General features: G+C 48.6%; 1 protein-coding gene across 1 annotated transcript in view; it reads left to right on the top strand.

The window, feature by feature from the left end:
• Positions 1-23830, top strand: part of LOC147629729 (VAN3-binding protein-like) — a 47353-nt gene that overhangs the window by 8170 nt on the left and 15353 nt on the right. The window contains exons 3-6 of the mRNA XM_086811271.1: positions 16624-16999; positions 17198-17395; positions 17485-17534; positions 17758-17815. Coding sequence (XP_086667397.1) covers positions 16624-16999; positions 17198-17395; positions 17485-17534; positions 17758-17815 — 682 coding nt within the window. The remainder of the gene's footprint in view (positions 1-16623; positions 17000-17197; positions 17396-17484; positions 17535-17757; positions 17816-23830) is intronic.

Here is a 23830-nt window from a genome sequence, read left to right as displayed (position 1 = left end):
GGGGGCTTTTCATGTTCCCTCTAAAATGCTGATAACCTACTTCTCTTTTTGGGAGGCAGTTGCATGGGCTAAGGAAAGCAACCAGACCCCAGATGGACTTTGAAAAGGCATACGATAGAGTTGATTGGGCCATGAACCTCGAGTAATTGAATCCACAAACTACCCTAGTGCCACAGGTCTCGACTCCCTCCGCCTTGTCTTATCTGCCGCCATTCTCTTGGATTGACCCAGGAGGCAAAGCATCTTGCAAATTGGTGGTGCAGACCCAACCACATGGGGGCGCATGCCCAACCACATGGAACGCGGGCCCATGGCGCTTTGTCTAGTAGGCACAACCCTAATTTAGGTGATTATTTCTTCACAAATGGCATCACACAAGAAAATGTCAATGGATGTGTTAGAAGACGAGGTTTCACCAGAGACGCTTGGAGTGTTTTTTGTGTGTATCACACGGGGTACTATCTCGAGTACGTTCCACACGTAGCTGTCCATAGGGAGGACTAAACATTGGCTGCCAGCTGGTAGGGAGATGTTGGTCTGAGCATACTAGTGCCTAGAGGTAATGACGGATATAGTGCTGATGCATCAGCTCTAAGAAGCCATGGGTTTCCATTTGATTCATTCCTTGGCAGGCATATGTGGGGCTTTTGAAAACCTAGAATGTTGGTCCATATGGTTTCATGGGCGGCTGTAGTTTACATCATGAGTGTTTTCTACAGGAGGCAATTTTGCCAACAGAAGGATGCTCTACAACACATTTTTCCAAGGACTTGGATCAGGTGGTGATTGACATGGAGATTCATCGAAAAGTTGCTTTATACGTTTTGGTGCTGGCTTGACATGGAGAATGTTAGTTTTAGGAGTAGTGGTTTCTCAGATCTCAGGACAGTCCGTGCTGTGGACAGGTTTTATCCTTGCATTTCTCGCTCAAACACTTTACATGGTTACCTCACAGCCGAGGACACTTGTAACATGAGTGAGGAAGAATGTGACCTCTCTTGTACGTACACGTGGCTGACCTGTAAGAGTCCAACAGTAGGCATAGGAGCCAGTGGCAAGCATAGCCACAACATAGGTGCCATGTGGTAGTTGGCCAATGGACAGGTCTTTTCTCTCTCTACTCTCCTGTACTCTCAGAATCCTAGCACATAGGCACAAAGTACAAGAGCTCTACACTGCTTGTCCATAAAGCTCACGATGATCATATGAGCTCGGACTGTAACGTGCAACTGGTATGATCGTGTAACGCACAACAAGACCTTTTTTTTTTCCCCGACTGGCCTTTGGCCCAAGATCCTCCTGTAGTTACTGCCCAAGAGCTCTACACTGCTTGTCCATAAAGCTCACTATGATCATATGAGCTCGGACTGTAACGTGCAACTGGTATGATTGTGTAACGCACAACAAGACCACCCTTTTTTTTTTCCCGACTGGCCTTTGGCCCAAGATCCTCCAGTAGTTACCAATTTTTCACTGCCCGTAGGTGCTTAATTATCCGCCTGTAGGCGATGCCGTTGAGGAAGCACCAAGGGGAGGTTTTGAACCTAGGACCTCTTGGTCCTAGGCAAACGCCTTCACCACTTGAGCTATCACCTCATTGGCAACAAGACCTTCTTTATACCTTTATGTTAGCGAGCATGAAGCAATCCACTTTAATCTTTTATTCATAGGAGATAGAGTTGAAGAGAGAGAGGGAATGCAGAGACAACACCAGATTGGGTCCCACTTAAGGGCCCCCTCCTGCAAGCAGGAGTATTTGCTTTATTACTTTGGAGATCTTCTTTACAATGTAGAAAACTTATTGAAGATGATTGGATGGAGGATTGACAATGAAAGGACGATGTAGACCCAATGTTTGTTGAACCATGAAGACAACTGTGAAGCCACTTTGGAGAGCCTTATGCACAGCAATACTGAAGGCTGAATGCTGAAGATAGCTTCGGGCTGCCTTGGGACTGAAGCACAAAGAGTGCTTGGCTGAATAGATGTATGCACAAGACCAAGGCCTCATGCACACATACTTTTGCACTGTTTTACTGCTGAATTCTATGAAGAATGAGATGATTTTATGCAATGGCTGAGGGCTTTCCTATATATGATGTTGTTGGTCCATATGGACTGCTGTCGGCCAGTGAACAGCGCTCGTGACTGCTGAATTAGCATTTAAATGCCCTCTTTGCTAGTTATTGCTTCACACGTGTGAGTCCTTGCTGTCCTGGCTGCTGGCCAAGTGCAACTGAACCTGGCCGACTGTTGTAGGGCTGCCGACTAGGTCTTAGGCCCCTTGAATGCCCTATTTGTGTGGCCCATGGTGGCTCACAATGCAAGGCTCATAGGCTAGCCACAAGGGTTGGCCTAGAGCCTTTAATTCCTTTGCTAAACATGCTCTGAAATGCTACTATGCTATGGCAACCCATGTGCCTAACTGTTCTCTAGGTGGGTTAAGTGATAAACATTGACACCTAAGGCTTGGAAAGACCTCTCAAGGTGGGTTAAGTGACAGACATTGACACCTAAGGCTTGGAAAGACCTATGTAGCTCTTGCTTGACATGCCCTTGGACTGGGGCTCACAATGTGGTCACAGAGTATAACAAATATTCCTAAAAAGGTACTACTTCTTTACAAGTATGACACTGATGATGAGCCAGTGTCACACTCCACCTCAATGCATGCATGGGTGCATGAGACACGTACTAAGCTTAGTATCCAATTTTCAAATACCTCCCGCGAAAGATGTCCAATGAGCTTCAAATCTCTATCATTGACAATGTCAACTCACAAGCCATAAAGGCTAAACAACTTTTCAACAAATGAATGTGTGGAGCGTGCGTGCCTATGCGCTAGGGTTTTCAAAGGTAGAAAAGAGTAGAATCATCACACATAAGTGTTTGTCTATACATTTACACCAAGGCCTCTGTTGTGGGTGTGCCCGCCCGATTTAGGTGTTTTCTCATTTTTCCCCAGTCCATATTTTTCCCTATTTTTTTTCCGTTGGTGTGGAGGGCTGTATCACTGCTCTGCTGCCCCCAGGTTCTCCCTTGTATGTTGGCCGACTGTCCAGAGTTGGCCGACAAGTCTACTGTTGGCCGACTCGAGGGAGCAGGTCGTGGGCAAGGTATGAGGGCTGTTGGCTGTTTTTCAGCAGGCCGACTGGCTGCCTGGGGCCATATATAATGGCCCCTTGCCCCCCACACTCCATATCTTGTATTCCGGGATTTTCTTGTTTATATAGCAGAGTTATACGCTTCTCTCTCTCTCTCTCTCTCTCTCTCTCTCTCTCTCTCATTTCTGCGTTTTTCTGCTGTGCACTTGCTCTAGGTGTTTTCAGATCTTGTCTTCATCTCCGTTGCATATTCTGACATGGTATCAGAGCTCTAGGCTCTTGGAAGATCTTGGGAACTGTGTGAGCAAGAGGGGGGCTGTTTGTAGTGCTGATTGGAGGACTGTTTTGGGACGTATGGGAAGAGGAGAAGCAAGCGAAAGGCAGGCCTTGTTGCTGGACAGCCACTTGCAGGTTTAGTTCTTCATTTTTTTCCCACCCACCCTCCCTTCTCAGTTACACCGCCGCAATGGCAAATTTACTTGAGATGGCTGAGAAGCACGTGAAGATCTCGACACTCCCCACGTTCCCGGTCGACCGTCAGTTGGACGGGAACAACTACGGCATATGGAAGGTAATGATGGAATCTGTTTTGGAGTCTTATGACCTTGCTGATTTCATTGTTGTTGGGGTTCCACGGCCGGAGTTACAGGAAGGGGAGTTACCCTCTATTCGGAAGGAACGGGAGGCACAAGCACAGTTATGGGATCGTGTCGATGCCAGAGTCCGTTCTTTCATCTTCCTCAATTGCACACCATAGGTGATCAACCACATAAAGCATATGACATTGGCAAGAGGTATTTGGCAGCATTTGGCTTCTCTCTACAACAGGGTGTCACCCATGAAGAGAATCTCCTTGGAAGTTCAGATGCGGGTGATGAATTCTGCAAAGTCGTCGACGATGCGGAAGCACATCAACAAGCTGCAGGCTCTTCAGCAGAAAGTTCTCCAAGCAGGGAAAGAGAGATCATCAGAGGATATGGCCATAATGTTATTGTCACATTTACCCTCTCAGTACTCAGCCTTTTACTCTTCATTGATTACCATTGGCAGGCTCAGCACCATGGGAGGAGCTTGTGCCCATGGTCTTGGACTAGGAAGAGTGATTCACGACCCCTCCATAGGGCGGAGGTTTTGAGGCCTTAACTGGCCAACGGTCGAAAGGCCGTAATAATAACAAGGGCAAAGGGAAGGCTTCATCGGAGAAGTCTTTTAAGAAGAAGTTCGGCTCAGACACCGAGAGAAACTAAAGACCGAGAGGACTTGTAATGATTGTGGCGAGAAAGGCCACTATTGGAGGGAGTGTCCCAAGCGGATTGGGAAGAGAGTTGATTTTTCAGCTTCAGCTGCAAAGACTCCAGCCTTTGTGCACTTAGAGATGATGGACACGGATGCTTCATCTTCTTTGAGTGAGGAGGCAGTTGGCTTTACCGCAAATGATACTCGGGAATGGATTCTCGATAGTGGTGCTTCCAAGCACATGACCCCTTCCCGTGACTTCTTTCTGGATCTAAAATGACGGTAAGGTCGCATTTAACTCCTTGCCTGCTGCCAACATCTGGCAAGCCAACCACCATCTGGTCCCGGAAAGCTCGCTGTAGCACATCCACATTAAAGTGGCCAAACCGAAAGTGCCACAAAACACCAACCTGAGAACCTGTCAAAGAGGAGAGTGCGGAGAGTTTGTATATACCATTCTCCACACCGCCTTCCCAAACAACCTGGCCAGTCTCATGGTCCCGTAGAGCAACAGAATGCTCCTCAAACTCCACCCGGAAGCCAGTCTTGCATACCTCATGCACTGACAACAGATGAAAACGAAGTGCCGGGACGTAAAAAACACGAGGGATGCTTCCCCCCTCTGCCATCAGGAATGATCTCCATCCGGCCCTCAGTGTGTATCAGAATTGTGAAATTGTGGCCAATGGTGTATTTGCTTTATTAGAATGATGTGAATCTGAAAAGAAAATATAGAATTCTTGACCTTTCTTGGCTGGGAAATCCCTGCCCTTGACCTTCAGTTCTCCACCCCTTTGCTTAGCAACTCCCTTGGCTTGTCTAGCCCTTGATTTGCTTGAGCTCTTGGTGAATAATGAGATGAATAGCACTAGAGTGTGTTGAATAGAGAGTGCAGAAAAATATATAATTTGGGGTGGCCAGCCCATAATCAAGGGCCATGCAAAAGGGACTAAAAGGACACCAAACATGGGCAGAAATTGGGGATGAATGTGCTAACACCCTCTCTCAGCACCAGATGTTGAACATACTCGGAGAAGCCGAAGAAGTCGTCCTCTGTCAAAGACAAAAGAATGCAGCAACAACAGGTACCAGAAAAGCTCCACAAGAAATCTCCACAGCAACTCAGCTACAAAAGCAACAAAACAAGCTCCTAGGTACATTGCTCCTCTAGAAGAAAACAACCATGTAGGCTGCGTTGTGTTGCTCCAAATATCGGTGCCAAACCCAAATGTAAACATAGTGCCACAGCCCTAGAAGCCTGTAGCTCCAAGAAGATAATATCCTCAAAAGAAATAGAGTCCTTCTGCTCCAATTCTGTACCAAGAGTAGCCAGATGCTAGATGTTGTACAATAGCATCCTCCTTGAAGGTCGGCATTGCTAGATGTAAGAACTCAACTGCTCCCTCTGAAAACTGATGTCGGGACTCTACAAGTCCAACCAAATCCAAATCCCAATCCTTCAAGCCTTGGAAGTACCATTGTGCCCCAGGCACGGTCACGGACACACCTAACCACAAACCAGAATCCTCACACAGAGTAAGGAAAATAGGAACATTCACAGTAGTGGTAATTGAAGTAGTAGTAGCTTCCTCAATAGCATCACACAGCGTAGAAGCAGTTCCATAGAAGGCAAAGGGACTAGCAACACATCCTGGTCACTGGTTGTCAAAGAAAGAGTCGAAGGCGAAGCAATAGGAGACAAATCCTCTTCAAAAGCTGTGAGAAAAGCTAGCCCACTATCTTCCTCAAAAACATTACCAGATATATCATCCTGGCAAGGAGAAGTATGCACAGAAACTGAAGGCAAGGCAACAGGAGAAACAAACTCCTCAGATGCAGTGAGCAAAACTAGCCCACTATCCTTTGTTGCAGGAACATCTCCAAAAGAAGTATCCATAAGATCACTGGCTGCATATCACCCAGAAGTAGAAACCATCGGCCGATCACTGGCATCACCATATAGGTCACAAAGCAACTGCCACATAGAAAGTAGAAGCATCATCAGGAGAATAGATGAAGTGTCGAACTGACAATTCATGAGGAGAAAGACATAGATCTGTCCGTCAGTCTTCCTCCACCGACACACATCCTCCGCAGAGGCAAGGTCTAGCAAGCACCGATTCTTGTACGAGAGAAACTCCATCAAACCAACTCCCTGAGAATAGAAGTAACTTGCAACTTCCATGACTGAAAGTTACCACCATCCAACTTGTCTGTCTCATCTAGGAAATAACAAGACAGTGGTACGGGAGCCAAATCTGAAGCTATCATCATTGATCCAACCAATAGGACCAAACCTCATAAGATAAAAAAACTGTCCAAATCAGAAAACGCTGATGTAGGTCCCTTCCTCCCACCAAAACGTAGCCCTAAGAGGCTGGACAGCACCCGAAAATCCTCCTGTAGCAAAAAACGCAGAAGCTTCTGTCGACTGTACCTCCAACCTTGAGGCCTCCAGAAGAGGGAAGCAAAAAATGCAGATTTGATATAGAGAGAAAAGGTAGCCACACAGGGCTTGGGAATATGCTGTAAGTGGGTGCAAGAGGGAAAGGCATCAACAAGGATTGTAGCTTGGGCTCTCCTCAAGAAAAAACGCACAATCTCAGAAGAAGAAGTGTCCACCCCACAGGTACCAAGGTTGCCACCAAAGCCCATATTACCACAATCCCCCTCTGCAAAAGGGAATGTCCACAGCCAAAGAGGGGTTGCTGTCCTGAAAAAAACAGACCGCCTAGATCCAAACTCCAAGTAGAAGTGAAACGCTGATGAGAGAAAGTTACCTTTTGGCTGCAAGCGATGAAGCCAAACTGAAGGGAAGACAATCAATAGAAGCTGTCCAGAAAACACAGCAAGTAAAAGGCTGCAAATCTGAGAAAAACGCAGAGGTTAAGGGGCTGTAAATCGGGCTAAATCTGGGGCAGCAGATGAAATCGCTGAACAGGGAGCGATGATACCATGGAAGAGTGCACAGAGCGGAAGCAAAAGAGCACTAGAGTGTGTTGAATAGAGAGTGCAAGAGAGAGAGATATGGAGCAACTATGCTGAATATACTGAAGTGGTACAGTCCCAAGAAAGAGACACAAGTAGTCTCATAAGTGAGGGAGCAAAAGATAGACAAGGCAAGATGAAAAAGTGAGAGGCCAGCCCACCTATTTATAGGTGGGGAGAGCTGGCCGATTGGAACTGCATATGCTGGCCGACATCAATAGCTGGCCGACTAGGAAAAAACCATACAGGCAGGGAAAAATCCCATAAAAATATATAAAATAGGGGTGGCGAGCCCACAATCAAGGGCCATGCAAAAGGGACCAAAAGGACACCAAACATGGGCAGAAACTGGGGATGAATGTGCTAACAATATATATATATATGTGTGTGTGTGTGTGTGTGTGTATACATATATATGTATATATGTTTATGCACTTGAGGTGCAGGTGGGCCACGTCAAATGGTGTTAGCATGTGGAGAGGATTGCCCACAATCTGTTCAACCTCGTCGATAGTTGTACATGGGGCCACTGCATGTGGTATAGCCGCCTGTCCTAAATGTTGCGCATGCTACCCGACTATCCACTTTTTGGTCTTTGATTGGTCGATGCTTGGCGGTTGTCCTGAATATAGGTAGGTGTGTCACATTCTAGCCCCCCCCCCGCCCCCCCCCCCCCCCCCCCCCCCCCCTTGCATTGGAATTGTCCTCAACTACATGGCCTCTTGATAAGGTCTCAACAATGGGCAAGACTAGTCCATGAACTGATCCTCATCAAACCAGACTGCCTACTGAAACGGATAGCCCTTTGAACTTGAGGAGATATTGTAGTTGCTTTCGACAAGAACCCCGCTTGTATAGGTGCAAAACAACCTTCTCCCAATACCAAGACCTCTTATAATCCTATGTCATCCACCCACTCAGGTTCATCCTTATCCAACAGAGCTCTTAGCTATGTGTTAAGCTTTTAGCTTACATTCGTAAATATTTTTTTTTTCTCGAAAAAAGATCCTTCTGTTAGTTAACAAAAAACCAGCCTTGAAGGGCTAAATACAACCACGAAGGGCTAGATACAGACTCGCCTCCATGTACAAGGCAAGGATCAAAGAATCGGAAGGTGGAGAAAGATGCACTTCTCCTTCGGCTAGCTGCTCTATGAGGAGAAGGCTATCTCATATAGAGGGAGGGGGAGGGAATAACCACACGGTTGGTTTGAAATGCTAAGTGGGGATTGTCACCTTCTGTAAGAAAAGGGCCAGGCCGCCAGAGCCTCAAGAAAGCTTCCCGCCGCTTCTGCATGCGGTCAAAGCCACCCTGTAGCTTCCCCCACTGACTGTGGAGGGTATGAATGATGTCGAGCCAAATGCTCTTGATGGACTTCGTACGCGGAGTGTGGGTGCACTTGATGGCTTCGCTGCATTGAGCTCTCCAAATGTGCCAGGCTGCAATGCTGCTACAAATTTCCCAATACAACTAGCTCTCACCATTAATATTCTGTATATACATCAACCTCTGGCCTTTGCCGGCCCTACAACCTCATTGAACTTGTTTGGTCCCCAAACGGCCCCCACAACCTGTTAACGTTCATGGTACCAAGAGTGGAGCATGCACAAAAAGAAAGATGGAGGTGCAAAGAGAGAGAGAGAGAGAGAGAGAGAGAGAGAGAGAGAGAGATTGCACGACTCAAATGGTGCTCATTGTTATAGAACCACCCAAGTACATGCTTTTATAGGCATCAAGCCTTATCTTTTGACCAAAACCAAATAAGGGTTGTTCACACCCAAAGAGGGTGTTCATACCAACTAACTTGGAAATACCTAACACAACCCATGATTGGTAGATCAGCAGAGGGGGGCTGATGACCATATAAACAGGCACCTCCCTTCTTTTTTCATTCATCAATCAATTTGCCTAATAAAATTAAAATGGAGTAGTTCAGCAAGAGTTCACGAGCGCAATTCCAGCCTAGCCAGTAGCCTTGCAGAACCAAATCTAGATTTGACTTCTGCCTTGGTAGGAGTGCAAAGTATTTGCCTAGTATGGTTGATGCAAACTGAGGAATAAAAGAATTCCCAAAAGGTAGAGACAAGCCTAGTCCCTAATGTGGTGCACAATTTTATTACCCACAGTTCCATTGGTCGGAGAGAATTGTGCTGGTAAAATGGGGATTCATCAAGAAGCACAACAGATGGTGCGGCTTGGCAAATGTAAACCAAGCTTCTAGATCTTCTTTCAATCATTCTATTCAAAATGCGGGCATAGGGTTGCCAAGCACTTCTATGGGAAACGTTTTAAGTAGCCGGGCCGACTGGAAGTGGGCCTAGGGGTGGCCAGCAGGGGCGGACAGGCCAAGATAGTTTTGCAGCCATGTGTGAAAACACTGGGCAATCTGGTTGTGGACAAGATGGACAGCTAGCCAACCTCCCTACAAGCCGGTCTCGAAGAATCTAGAACTCTACCATTTGATGTGCAAGACAATGAGAGCTTGGAGTTAATATGCAGCCAGCATTTTTGTAAAGCCCAATTGGAGATTAAAACAAGATTAGCATTTTTGTAAAGCCCGGGTAGGCTTCCCATCATTGTTGGCCCACAAGAAGTTCTGGATCAACCGTTGTACCTGACCAATGCATGCTCGGGAGAAGGCCCAACAAGAAGTTATGTACCACATGGTGGCAAGAAGGACGTGGTTTACCACCACCACTCTGCCGGCAGCCAAGGAGAGCCTTGCAAAACTCCAGTACAACAACACATTTCCGAATGCTCAGAAGAAGAGGGGCGAGGTGCTGCTTCAGGGAGATATCGATGCCCACCTGGCATCTTGGATAGCGGAGTGGAGTGCCCCTCGGGATCCATTGGAAAGCCTCAACTGGATGCCAAGTTGAGGCGGGTGTAGAGCCTACCCAAAAAACTCATGACTTGTGCTAGTTGATCTGCGCTCTTGATGCACGACAAAAGATCTCGATCGCCTCTACGAATATCTAGAGATTCCCCACATCACTGGAAAGATATGTTGCCCTATCAAATGCAAACTCTGAGTCTAGTAGCTTCTCCTGAGTAGGGATGGGGAGACTCAATCCTTGGAGCCCCATCCTGAGTTGAGAGAAAACTGCTCATGGTCTCAACAACAAATAGGAAGAGGTAAGGTGCCAGTGGGCCCTAGGGAGAGTCTTGCCGCCGGACCGAACGAGATGTGATGGAGATTCCTCACATCTCTGGATAGGCATGCTGTCTTGTCATCTGCAAACTCTGAGTCTAGTAGCTCCTCCTGAGTACAGATGGGGAGACACAATCCTTGAAGCCCTGTCTCCTGAGTTGAGAGAAAACTGCTCATGGCCTCAACGACAAATAGGAAGAGGTAAGGTGCCAGTGGACAGCCCTGTCGGACCAAGCGAGAAAGGGGGAATCAGTCACCTCCGGCACCTTGAATGAGAACTTGATTGTGAGAGGTTGAGTAGAAGCGTGAAACACCATGGATCCACTCCACTGGGAACCCCATGTGGTACATCGTGCCCTCCAGAGAGCTACAATCAACTCTATCATAAGCTTTCACAAAGTCTAGGAGCACAATGAGGTTGTGTTGCCGCATCCTGGCCAAAGCTCTCGCCTCCCAGAAAGTGGAGATGTTGTCATAATGCTCCGAACCTGAACAAAACCTATCTTAGTGTCATGGATTAAGTCAAGGAGGAAAGGTTGAAGTCTTCGGCTGATGGCCTTGGCCAAAATCTTGTAGGCGGTCCCAAGGGGGGTGATGAGTCTCCCCACCCTCCTTAGGAATCACGTGAATCAAACCCTGTGAAAGTTTCTTTGGCATGGCACATGTAGTCATGATCTCATTGAAGGCTGCACGAAGGTCGCCTTCCATGAGATCCTAGTGGCGAAGAAAGAAGAAAATTGGAAGCCTGTCCGCCTTTTGGCATTTGTCCCTAGGAAGAGCCGTCAATGCCTTCGCCAGCTCCTTTGCTACGAAGGGAGTCAATAAGAAGGTCCGGACAGCGGGGTGGGGATAATGGGGCACCCGTGAGGAGAGATCTGAAAAAATCCATGGCAATGGCTCTCACATGAGGGGGTTAAAAACAATAGCTCTTGGCCACGCAACCTGCGAATACTATCTCTCCGCCTATGAGGGCCTGTAATCTCAAAGAAGTCCTTCGTGACTATCTCCGATCTTTGTCCAGGAGAAGGCTTTGGCATGGTGTGTGTACTCCACCCTCGCTTTGGCATGGTATGTGTACACCCTCCTCTCCTCGATGGATCTGATCTCTGTACAGGCGGCAAGAAGTTGACTCTATCCACGGGCTATCGAGGGAACTCTCCTGAAGGCACTAGAGGGAAGCAAGACCCCTCCGAATGCTTCTCTCTTGGTCACGAAATCCCTCCAATCTGAGCTATGCTGTCTCTTGCAGAAAGTTGTTGATCTCACCAAGGCCCGCATCCAATGTGTACGCAACAAAACCTGAGATAAAATCCAGTCCCGCTCATATTTGCTCTATCCTACCTGGCAGATCTCAAGGTTTTGTATGAGATTGTTCGGAATCCTAGTGCTCACATGCCTGTCCTGCCTTTAGGGGTCCTCCAAGGATAGAATAACCGGAGTATGATTAGAGAAAGTGGTGCCCGCCAAGATGCCAATCATGCCTCCGTGACCACAAGCCCACTCATCCACATAGAATCTATTAAGTTGAGAGAGGTTGCGGCTTGTGCTCCTTCTATTGGACCATGAGAAGCACAAGCTTGTAGAGCTACGCCCAACTTTGGCAGATGCTAAGGGTCTTGTACCCTGAGTGCCAAGATCAACTCCTCCCAGGCAGAGTACTTTGCACCTGAGACTGTAACTATGCCTTCTCTGTTCTTAAACATAATTAAAGAGATTAATACTTAAATACTTGAGTAAATATGAGGCAAAGAGCGGAACGCTGTGTTGTTTGCATTGATATACAAGGCCTTCTTAAATAGGACTTGAAAAGGTACAAATGAAGAGGCACATCCTTGACGAAAGGGTGTGACTCTTAAATGAATAGTTGTCTTCTAGATATAGAGATGTGTCTCTTTGAATAGACAAGTCCTTTAGTGATGACCCATGTGACAAGGTGTGACCCTTCACTGGTGTCCTTTCAATGTTTGAAGGCTAATCAAGAGGAGTTAGAGAGATCAAGTCACAATCGTGACATTCTCTCCCACTTAAAATAAAACTATGGTTAAATAAGAGACTTTTGATGTTGTTGAAGAGATTCGTCATTAGGCCATTTATGCTTGTGGTGAAGTGCAAATTAAGAAATATTGAAAAAGTTTCCTCTATTGTCTTGCTGTCGTGCTTTAAATGCTAAATCCCAAGTTGTAGCATCATTATTTAATGTTGTCTTCTTTGTTTGCTTCCAAATGTCGGGCTTGAAGTTGACTTGGGTATGTTGCAGTGTAGAAGAATCTGAAGGTTCAAACATGAAGTCTCTCAATGATACTTGAATAGCTGCTGAAGTGTTTGGCTTGAAAGTAGTGAAGTAAGCATCCAATTTGTTAGAAGAAATGATTGAAGCAAGGCTAGCACTAACATGAAGTGCATGAGCTGTTGCATGTTTTCCTTTTGAATTATCAGAGCACCAAGGCTAGAGAAGGGGTGTGCTGAAGCGCTATCATGTACAATTTTTACAGTCTCATGCAGCGAAATTACAGATGTATTAAACCACATTGAAAGAAGCACAAAGTGCAGTGTAGAGACATGCACAAGAGGCTAAGGTCCTCCACATGGAAAGGATTATTCTTGAAGATCAGTTGGAACAGCTAAAAGAAGAGGTAGAGATAAAAGAGAAAGTGTCTTCTGATCACATGATGTTGGAAGAACACCTATTTAAGTCTAGCAAGATTGTACATCAAAAAAATCAAATCATCAACAAATGTAGCACAGATTTGGCACAAGCACGTCCTAGGGCTAGCAAAATGTAGGTTAAAGTAGACAAAATGCAAAGAGCCCTAGAGTAAAATATAAACGATATGCTGCAACAGCCTAGCTGAAACAATAGCTCCATCCTGGCCATGCAACTTGTGAATACCATCTCTCTGCCTATGGGGGCCCTGTCAGCTCGTTGAGAGCATGATAGTCTACGCAAAGTCGGTGGTCCTCTTACAGCTTTATCATCGCTGACAGATAGAGGGGACATGGTCCTCTTATAGCTTTACCCCGGGGAGAGCTGTTGAGGACCTTGAGTGCCTGCCCTTCAGGAGGTCAGCTTCTTCTTGCAGTCATCAGCCTAGGAGAAGCTTTGAGCCTTTCAGGAGCAGGAGCAGAGTATCTACATGCAGCCTTTGCCTCCCTTTAGTGCCTCTAGGAGCAGACCTTAGAGAACCCATGGGTAGGCGTCGAGATGGAGGAGCAGCGGATTGAGTACTGATATAATGCGAGAGCTTCCTTCTGGACCCAGGCAGGGGATTGGGTAGCCAGATATTTCTTTGCTGCCTTAGGCCTCCACTTCTTCTGGGAGGGGGTGCGCATCCTGAAGAGGCCAGATGGTTCCATAGCCTCGGAGCCCTAGCAGGTCAGGGAGGTGGCTTCCACGTATTGCAGTTCTCTCTTCACAGTTGACTCTAACTCTCCACATAGGGAGAAGGCTCGCCAGAGAGTGTGGCAGCATGTATAGCCATGTGTTTCAGACACCCTGTGGATGTACTTGAGCTCCTCTTTTTTTTTAGCAGAGGAGCTAGTGGTTGCACTTCAGGCACTACCTCGCTCTGGAAGTGCCTTGGAGAGGATGGCCTCCCAGTTTCCCTATTCCTTCGGCATTGGGATCTCATGGAAGTGGGCTTTCGGTCCGCTTTCAATGAGGTCATGCAGATCGGCTCACTTCCCTAGAGTCTCATTTGCCTGATCCCGAAGGAGTGTGGTGATTGCTGGGAGATTCGATCACCCTTTTAGGGATAGCCCATAAGATCCTTGCCAAGGGGATCAGTCCCTCCCTCCAGCCTCACCTCCCCACTTTGATCCACTCCACTCAGATAAGTTTCCTTGGGATTGGAGTATCCTGGATATTAGGAGGCTACTGTGATGGCCTAGGCTCCGAGGAGAGGACATGGCAATACTGCTGCCAGACTTCAAGAAGCCCTATGACAGGGTGGATTGGGCCTCCTTGCAGGGGACTACGTTCTGCCTGGGCTTCTCCGCCTCTTGGATTCGGGGGTATCCGCACTCTAATCTAGAGCTCACTGCCAGGTTCTTATCCAGGGGGTATGTGGTCACTGGAGATTCCTCAATGCCTACATGACCGGCCTGCAGGGCTGCGCCTTTCCATCCACACCATGGAGGAGCTTCTAAATCACAACACTGTATACTTGACAGGTCCGGGGGGTAAACTAAACGTGTGGTTTCTAGGAAGCAGCACACCCAACCTGTGGTGATGAGTTCTGATGGATTCCAACAGGTGCAATAGAATGCTATTTGGGCTGCGAGGCGGGCCTTGATATTTCCGCAGTGAAGCCCTCTCTTTTGAGCATCTGGAGGAAGCTCCCTTACTAGAGCACAACTAGACTATCACTAGTTGGGAGGGTGGAGGTGGCCAATTAGGTTCGGTTGGCCGGTACATTACTTCTTACTCAGCTTTTCACTCATGCATTGGACAGATTCAGAGATTGATCTGGAACTTTTTGTTGTCAGCGCTTTGCATGGGCGAAGGTGGTTTGGTGCGTGCTTATACAGCCTCGAGCCCTGGGAGAGGCTTGATTTGATTGATCGAGTTATACAGAGTCGAGCCCTCTTGGGCAAGTTGATCGTGCGTGGTGTCCAGCCGGGCGATGATCCCTGGAAGGATTTCTTGATTAGCCATATCTCTTTGTGGCTTTCCATCTACAGGGGGCCTTGGACACCCAGCAACGCCCAGCATCGGATGGATCTTTGAGGCTCCTCTCTGTTGCTTAGGACCTTGTTGTGAGGATCGATTTGCCGCAAGCCTCTTCCACACATGGCAACCCCTCCGTCCAACCCTGACTCAGGTTCTTTCCACCACCCAGGAGGAGCTGGACCGACAGCCCCTCGCTTGGAACCCCTCCTTTCGCATCCCTACTGGTCACTTGGTGGGTGGTCGACCTTCCTCCCCTTGAGGTCAGAGGCGTCGCATCCTCCTGGCACCTATGGCTTCAGGAGAACCATCCGCTTGCTCATGTGCAGTGGGACCCAGGAGAGTGGCAGTGGTCCGATCTGACTGTTGCCCTGTTGGTGGAGGAAGAGTTACCCTTAATCTTCAAGCTTGTATGAATCTTTGAATACTCCACACTTTACAATGAGGCCTTGGGTCCTTTTTATACGAATTGGAAAAAGCAAAAGCTGAAAAAATCTATTCTACCCTATGTGCGATAAATCCTCATGTTAAATTCTTAGCACTCCCATGCTCACCAATACCCATGCAAATATGCTATATTCCCCAATTTGGATTTGATGTTTCCAACATGCCCCCCTGAGAGTGACATTCCTTTCTTAGATTACACTATAACAACAAATATGCTCTCGCCCATGTTCCAAACCCCAATTTGGATTTGATGTTTCCAACATGCCCCCCTAAGAGTGACATTCCTTTCTTAGATTACACTACTCGAGGTTGATAGATTTTCCATCGATGGCAGCCACACTGGCAGGCCCAGGGTGTGCCGGCCTCCTTCATCGAGGACTTCTGGCAGAGGCTAGCTATGGAGAAGCTTCCAGCCACAGAAGGTGACACTTTTCTTTGGCTACTGGCCCACAGGAGCCTCGTAGTTGACACTTGGTTGGCGATCATTGGGCGGTTGGCCAGTTGCCGCGGTGGTGTGGTTCCCTGGAGGAGAGCCAGCGGCACTGCCTTTTCCTCAAGCCTGAGCAAGTTTGGCAGCGCATCCTTCGACTCTTCACATTTGACCTGAAGTCGTGTGGGGTGCAGTCGCCTGGATAGCAGAGGCAGGTCATGCTATATTTAATGAGGATGATGAGAGCAGCTTAGCATTGGTTCTCACGCATCTCCGCAGCTCCGTAGTTATAGCGGAGCTCATCAACAGCGTAGCTGTTTGGCACATCTGGTGTGCTTAATGCAGTGAGACCATTGATGGACACACTGAGAGGGCGCTTCAAGCGCTTTACCGGCGAGTGGGAGCGCATGCAACAAAAAATCTCATGCTAGACTTGGTCATGTGTACACACACTCACTTACATGCATGCACGCACACACGCTTGCACATGTACACATACATAAATAGCACATGCGGGTGATATATGACATTTGAAAGATTTTCAGTGCATCAGTTGTTCTCCAGTATGGTTGACTGATGGATATTTTATGGTGATTTGCAGTTTTGCCGCAGCTTCAGTGGGGTGAGGAATCCGTTGCGAGAAATCTCCATGAGAAGATGGTTGAAAGATATCAAGGAAAGAAAAAAGGAGGCAAATCGTGCACACAATGCACAAGTGCATGCAGCTGTGTCTGTTGCCGGTGTTGCTTCTGCCATAGCTGCAATTGCAGCTGCGACAGCTACCTCTGCAACCGATGATGGCCAGAGTAAGACGAGCATGGCGGTTGCTTCTGCAGCTGCACTTGTGGCAGCTCAATGTGTAGAAATAGCAGAGGGCATGGGGGCTGATCGTGATCAGATGTCTTCTGTCGTAAGCTCTGCTGTTAGTGTGAAGTCGCCTGGTGATGTAATAACATTGACTGCTGCCGCTGCCACTGGTATGCATTCCAGATTCACCATATGTGTCTGGTGATTTTTTCTTTTGAGAAAAATTGTCCAATTTTTAAGAAATAGGGGTCATTTTATAGATCCAAGATTTACTAGCTTTTAAATAACCTTTCAACACACGTGATATATAGGGTTTTTGAATTATGATATGGTTTATGAAACAATGTCTGTGGAGTTTATTTTGGCAGCTCTAAGAGGAGCAGCAACATTAAATGCAAGAACTCTCAAGGATACTCAAAGCCTTGCAACATTCATTCCTTATGAGAGATGCGGCAACACCATGCTGAACTTTACAAGAGAATCAGCCTCTGAGGACAGTGACGCTGAGTATCACGTTCCTGACTTTTTGAGTAAAGGTTGTGAGTTTCTCAAGCGTACAAGGAAGGGTAAGAACTCCCTTTGGCTTAAGCCTTTATATGAGATACATTAATATAGAACTGCTAATCAAGAAAACATAATTTTGTTGGCTCTACAGGGGATTTGCATTGGAGGATAGTGTTTGTCTATCTCAACAAAGCCTCGCAGGTGATTTTTTTTTGGAGATGTATTGATCAGGCCACACGTTTTCCAAAATAAAAAGGGCACCCTTTAGAAAACAATTTGTAAAGAACCGCTGTAATTAAAGCTTCTTTCAGATCTTTCAATCTGCAGTATAGATTGAATCTATGGACATACTTTTACACGTTTATTATAGATGTTAAGTGCAAGAAATGTCCATGTTTACAACCCATTCTGCTTTGATTGATAGGTGGTAGTCAAGTCACAAGGCAAGTACATGGGCGGAGCGATCACAAAGAACAAAAAACGTAGGTGGCCTAACCTGAGACTATATGTAAGCTTATTGCAGTTGATAAATTGGGCATTTAGTTGATTTATCCATCTCCATTTTTAGATACATCCATGGCATCCCAGAAAAGAAGTGACAGTCTAGAGTTTTTTTTTTTCCCGAAAAAAGATCCTTTCATTAGTTATAAAAATGCCCGCTGGGCTACAAAACCTCTCCTGCTCATCGTAAGTAGGCAGAGCAGAGATCCAATCAAGGCAGCTAGGGAGACTCTCCCTAGGTGCAAAAAAGTACAAATATCAGTACAAAAAACTGAGAGGCTATATCATACAATAGGAGGGGGGAAAATCCAAACAGGTGGCTTGTAGTGCCAGCGGGGGGTACCCGCGTGTAGGGTATAGAAGGGGCCGTTGCGTCAAGTGGTGTGAAAGGCCTGGCGCCGCAAGATCGCTCGATCTGAGTCGCCCCGGATGCGGTCATACTGTCCTCGCAGGGTGTGAATCAACTCCTGCCAAATCCCCCGAACAGTCTCTGCTGGTGGCTCCAGTCTCCCCTCAAAGGCCTTGATACACCGGGCTCTCCAGGTGAACCAGATGGTGAGGCTGCTGAGGAGCTCCCATCGTAAATCCCTCTCCTGTGTCCAGCCGGCGGATGAGAAATCCGGTGAAGGAACAAGGCGAGGCTGGCCCCTAATGAATCTGATGGCCTGGCTGTCCTGCTCCATCTCGTATCCCAGAGCAGGCCCTGACGAAGTCGACCAAGCAGCGGCACCCCACTTATACATGCCCTTTGGAGAGAGGGGGGCCAAAATGCGCAGCATCAGCCAAATCTGTTGCGCCTGTGGACAGTTCCATAGGCAGTGTCTCTGTGTCTCCCATGGGTGGCCGCATCGGACGCAGGCCGCCGGAAGACCACTGTAGACAAGCCAAGTGCCAACTGCAGAGCCCCTGTGGGCAACCAGCCACTGGAAAGTCGAGATCCTGCGTGCCTGTCGACTAGCCCATAGCCTGGTCCAAAAATCCTCCAGGAACTCCTGTGAGAGTCCTGGTAGCCGCCAATGCTCCGATGCAACTGGAGAGACCATCCTCCTCGCAGTCAAAATATGCCTCCCCAACCGAACAGTGTACTGGAAAAAGGTGATCTCTGTGGCCTCGGGGGACGCATAAGGATCATGCCACTCGTACTCGCCAGGGTCCCACTGGAGCCGGGCCAAGGGGCGCGCAACATATGCCCATATGCGCCAATCAGAGTCCACATCTGCAGGGTCTGGATCAATATGCCACTTCCGGGCAGCGGCAGCCACTACCCGTATCCTCTGAAAGATGCACTCTGCAACCAAAGGCGACTCCGCCTCCACTCTCTGAAGTCTGCCCTCATCCTGGATCTCATAGTAGAGGCATCTACCATCCTCAGTGCAAGCTCTGACAGCAATCAGGATCTCCAACTGTGTAAAGGCTCCCATCCACCGTGGGGCGCTGGCTCGAAAGGCGTGAACCACTCCTCAGTGAGTGCCTCCTGAATGTCATCCCTCATAATCAGCCCCCCTCTGAAGTGACTCAGCCTCTCCACCTGGATCTCCTCTGGGAGACTGCAGAAGGCCTGCCAGTCTCCAAAATTGCGTGCTGGGCCTGCCGCCAATGGTCCCCAAGCTAGACGAGGCCGAGAACCTAGCATATGACCCTGCTCTGTGCGTACCGCGGGGCTCCAGATGAGCGGCTGTATGGCCCGCTCCTCATCACAAGTAGGAGGTCTCTGAGAAAGCCCCGGTCTGAGCAGCTCCCAAGCTCGCAGGATGCTCAAGGAAAATTTGTCCTCCCATCCTCTACTGAGGCCTGTCCTCCTCATCTCTATGAAGATCCATCGTATCTCTGGTGCCCAAGTGCCCCCTACTGGGGGAGCCCTAGCCTGCAGTCGCTGAAAAAGAAGCTCCTTCCAATGCTCAGCGCCTGGAAGCAGCCCCCGAACAATAAGCTTCCCCAATAAGGCTCTACTCTGATCAACTGGATCTATAATGCCCAAGCCCCCCTGGGCCAGCGGAACAGTAATAACTGCCCAAGCAACCTTAGCCCGGGCTGGCTGACCATCCCGCCCAGACCAAAGGAAGTTCCTGATGAGCCTCTGTACCTGGCTGATGCAAGAGCTCGAGAAGATCCAACAAGACTTGATGTACCACATGGTCGCTAAAAGCACTGGCTCATGGGGACCCTCCGCTCCAAAAAGCTGTGTGAAGGAGTAGTCAAAAGCCTCTGAGCGCTGTCTAGTGTCAAGACTACTTAGCCGACTGCGGATAGAGGATATCCGTGAAGCCCGAATTGGCATAGCAGGTCTCCTTTGCGGTGCACGAGCAAGGTCGGTGCTCAGTGCCCGCCGGACTGCAGGTGAGCGCCAGGGTACTGCCAGGGCCTCCCGGGGAGCTGAGGCGAGCGGAGGGGGAGGAGGGGGGGGGAGAAGGGGGTGGGGAAGAAGCCGCTGACAAAATGGGGGTGGGAACGGGAGGAAGCGAAGGTGGAAGCGAGGCGGGAGGGGGGACGAGGGAGGGGACGAGGGAGGGGGTGCTGGCATCTCTTGATCCTCCGTCTGCGCTGGGGTCTCCTCCTGGAGGGGAGCAAAGCTGTTCCTCACTAGAACCCAGTGATGCTGAGGCTGCTGCTGCATCGGTCTCTGGGCATGCTGCTGTGGCTGTCTCCCTCTACGGCGCCCTTGTCCAGGCTGCCAATCCGAGGTCTCTGTGGGCTGAGCAGGTGTCCCGGAGGCTGCCTGCCGAGCTGCATCTGTGGGCGGGCCATCGGGGGCTTGCTGCTGCTGAGAAGGTCGGGGTCTCCTGCGAGGGCAGGCCTTGGCCAGGTGACCGACCTGCGTGCATATAAAACACTGATTCGGGAGCCCCGAAAACTCCACTCTCTGATCGATCCATCCCCCCCCCCCCTATCCTAGGTAGCTGAATGACCTTCGGAAGCGAGGAGATGTCAGGAACCAAAACCCTGACCGAAGGCAAGCCAGCTGCTCTAGCCACCACTGAAGCTGCTGTGGGGCTAGTCTCAAGCACTGCGCCCACCAATGCTCCTATCCTAGAAAGGAGCAGAAGGTACTCGCGGCGGAGTCCAGGGAAGCAAACTGTGACATGGAATAGGCGCTCTCCTTGCTCGGCCGCTGCTGGGTCGAAGCCATGCTGCCAAGGTCTGAAAAAGGCCCGAGCGCCCTTGATGTCAAGGGGACTCATGGCTAGGACCTGGGCCACGCTCTGGGCTGACTCGAACTCAATCTGGTAGTGTCCGCGGCCCAGTAACGGAACGTCCAGGATCTTGCCCACATCTGCAAGAAAGGCGGGCGTGGAGAAGATCCCGGATCTCCCCTCTGCTGGGGCGAGTGTCGACTATATGGCAGATGGTGGAATGTGCCTGGAGGTGTTCCACCTCTGCGGCGAGGCTCGCTTCCTCTTCTGGCGAAAGAGAAAGCCTGATGGGGATATCCTCAGGGCCGGGCGAGGGGGCTGCGGACGAGTCCCTCTGAGGCAGGGCGGGAGGAAACTCCATCGGTGTCTGAAGCTTAGTTGAAGGCGAAGCGTAAACGGAGTGTCCTGCAAGAACCGAGCTGCACAAAAGGCGGAGCGGGGAGGGGCGGAGGGGGGAAGGCGGAAGACAGAGGGGGGGGGGGGGGGACAAAGGGGGGCGGAAAGAAAAAAAAAATGAGGGGAGGGGCTTAAAACAGAGGCGGCGAAAGGACGGGGGGCGGGGGGGGCGGAGGATGAAACACGAAAAGGTGGGGAGAGGGCGAAGGCAGGCGGAGGGGGCGGGTCACGGAGGAAGGGGAGAGAGCAGGGGCGCGAAGGAGACAGATCAAGGGGGGGCTGGCGCGAAAGAGCAGAGGCGGGGGGGCTGGCGCGAATGAGCAGAGGCGGGGGGGGGGGGGGGGGGGCGCGAATGAGCAGAGGCGGGGGGGCTGGCGCGAATGAGCAGAGGTGGGGGGGAGCAGACGCGAAGGCAGATAGGACGGGGCAGGCGGAGGAACAGACGCGAGGGCGGGGAGGGGGGTGTGCGTGCAGGCTGCAGCGCGAGCAGGGGGGGAGTGAAAGCTTCAGCGAGGTGCTATGGGAACTGACAGTCTAGAGTTTCTCTCCCCTTTTGAGCCACATAGCCAAATAAAAGTTCCCAATGAGTTAGCTGCCATTTGCCAAATGCATTTGGATTCCTATCAAAGCAAAGAGCTGCAAACATAAGTGTCTAGGGCTGTTTCCGAGCAATAAAAGTCGATAGTAGAGTGGCTTTGCGTGCCAAAACATGATAATGGATATTCAGAATATTAAGCCCTCTATGTCAAATTAAGAACTGTTTCCAATGGATTGAATTGTTCTTAATTTGACATGAAGTGGTCAAGTAGAGAGTTTCCAATATTCCAATTTAATCATAAGTATTTGCAACACCCAATCTGTAGCATCACGAAGTGAAAGATTCCATCCCACAGGATATCCCAAATGTTTGACATGTTGTGTAGGTGATATGATTTGCCCAGGCCATAGGCCATAGAATGCTGTGCCATTGAGCTTTATTAAGAGGCAACAATTTATTGATAAAAAGACCTACTACCAATCCAAACATATGCAAAGTGTCTATCAGACATTGCAGATCTGATTGCATATTCTCAGGAAAAAAGAAAGAGTCATCAACATATGCGTGAGCAACCAAATGTCGACCATCAGGGAGACCAAGCCCATGTAATCTGCCAGCCTTAGTGAGCTTATCCGTATATGTCAAGAAGGGATGTGTAGCAATAGCATATAGCAAGGCACTAAGAGGGCAGCCTTGTCGAATAGATCTAACCAAAACCTATCGAGAGGATAAGCCTTCTCTGAAAATGCATCTGGCAGTGTTGATATAGCCAGTAAATTATGTTTTGCATTTTTGAACCGAAGCCCAACTTTGCGATAACTTTTGCAATGTAATCCCTTTGGACTGTATCAAAAGCCATAGCAATATCAACGTGCAATAAGAGCACATCTTGCTTGGACAGTAGCAAGATGCCAACATAGACAGTAGCAATGTTATTTGTTATTTGTCTACGAGGCACAAAACCATATTGCGTTGGATGGATACCCCTATTTAAACTCTTTTTGACTTGATTAGTGATCAATTTATAGACCACTAGCATCAAGGTAATTGGGCGCCAGTCAAAGAGTTTTGGCACCAATCTTATCAGTCCCTCCTGCCAAGTAGAAGGCATGATGCCCGAATTCCAAGCCTCATTGATCATAAGCAAAAGTGATCCTTCAAGGATAGGCCAAAACTGCAGAAAGAACTCTAGAGTTAATCCATCCCATTTTGGAGTCTTCCATTTACCAAGTGCCTTTAGTGTCCTGTTTAGTTCCACAACTGAAAACATGGACTCCAAATCAATTGCTTCATCCATATCAACAATGTTAGAAACACGAGACAGGTCCTGCCTAGCTCTATTAATATCAGAAGTCATCTGGGGCGGTAATGCTTAAGAGATAAGACAAAGTCGTCAATGCAATGCAATGCATCTATATTATATGCAATGGTTACAAATGAGATCTATAAATAGATCTATGCTGTCCTAGATGTATATCTATCTCGGGAAGAGAGAGATGATGAATGCTGACTATGATTGTTCCCGTCTCCAATGCTGAGGTCCACCCTTGGAATGTTGGCTTCCCTCTATGGAGGAGCTAGGAGATGACTTGAATGCTGAATATGTTGCTGATCTGCTTCCCTCGTCTCCTAGGAAGGAACGTTGAAGAGAAGATGAGATATGATGCTGATTGTATGTTGAACTGTATCCCCTCGTCTCCTAGGAAGGAAAGTGCTGAGAAGATTCAGATCCCCTATGCTGAAGTGATGCGATTGCTTATATATGGGTGAATGCTGCTGGTCGGTTACCTTTACTTCAGTCGGCTGCCTTCTGTACCTCCAAGACCTGCAATAAATGCTTAAAAACTGCTGTCGGCTGCCAATAACATGCTATCGGCTGGTCATAACAGCCCCGACCTGATGAGATGTATGCATCAAATGCTCCTATATGC

This window comes from Cibotium barometz, chromosome 17, assembly GCF_041138505.1.
Source record: "Cibotium barometz isolate CiBa-2024 chromosome 17, ASM4113850v1, whole genome shotgun sequence".
Taxonomy (NCBI): domain Eukaryota; kingdom Viridiplantae; phylum Streptophyta; class Polypodiopsida; order Cyatheales; family Cibotiaceae; genus Cibotium; species Cibotium barometz.
Note: the sequence above shows the minus strand (reverse complement) of the source record. Positions and strands in the feature narration are given on the sequence as shown.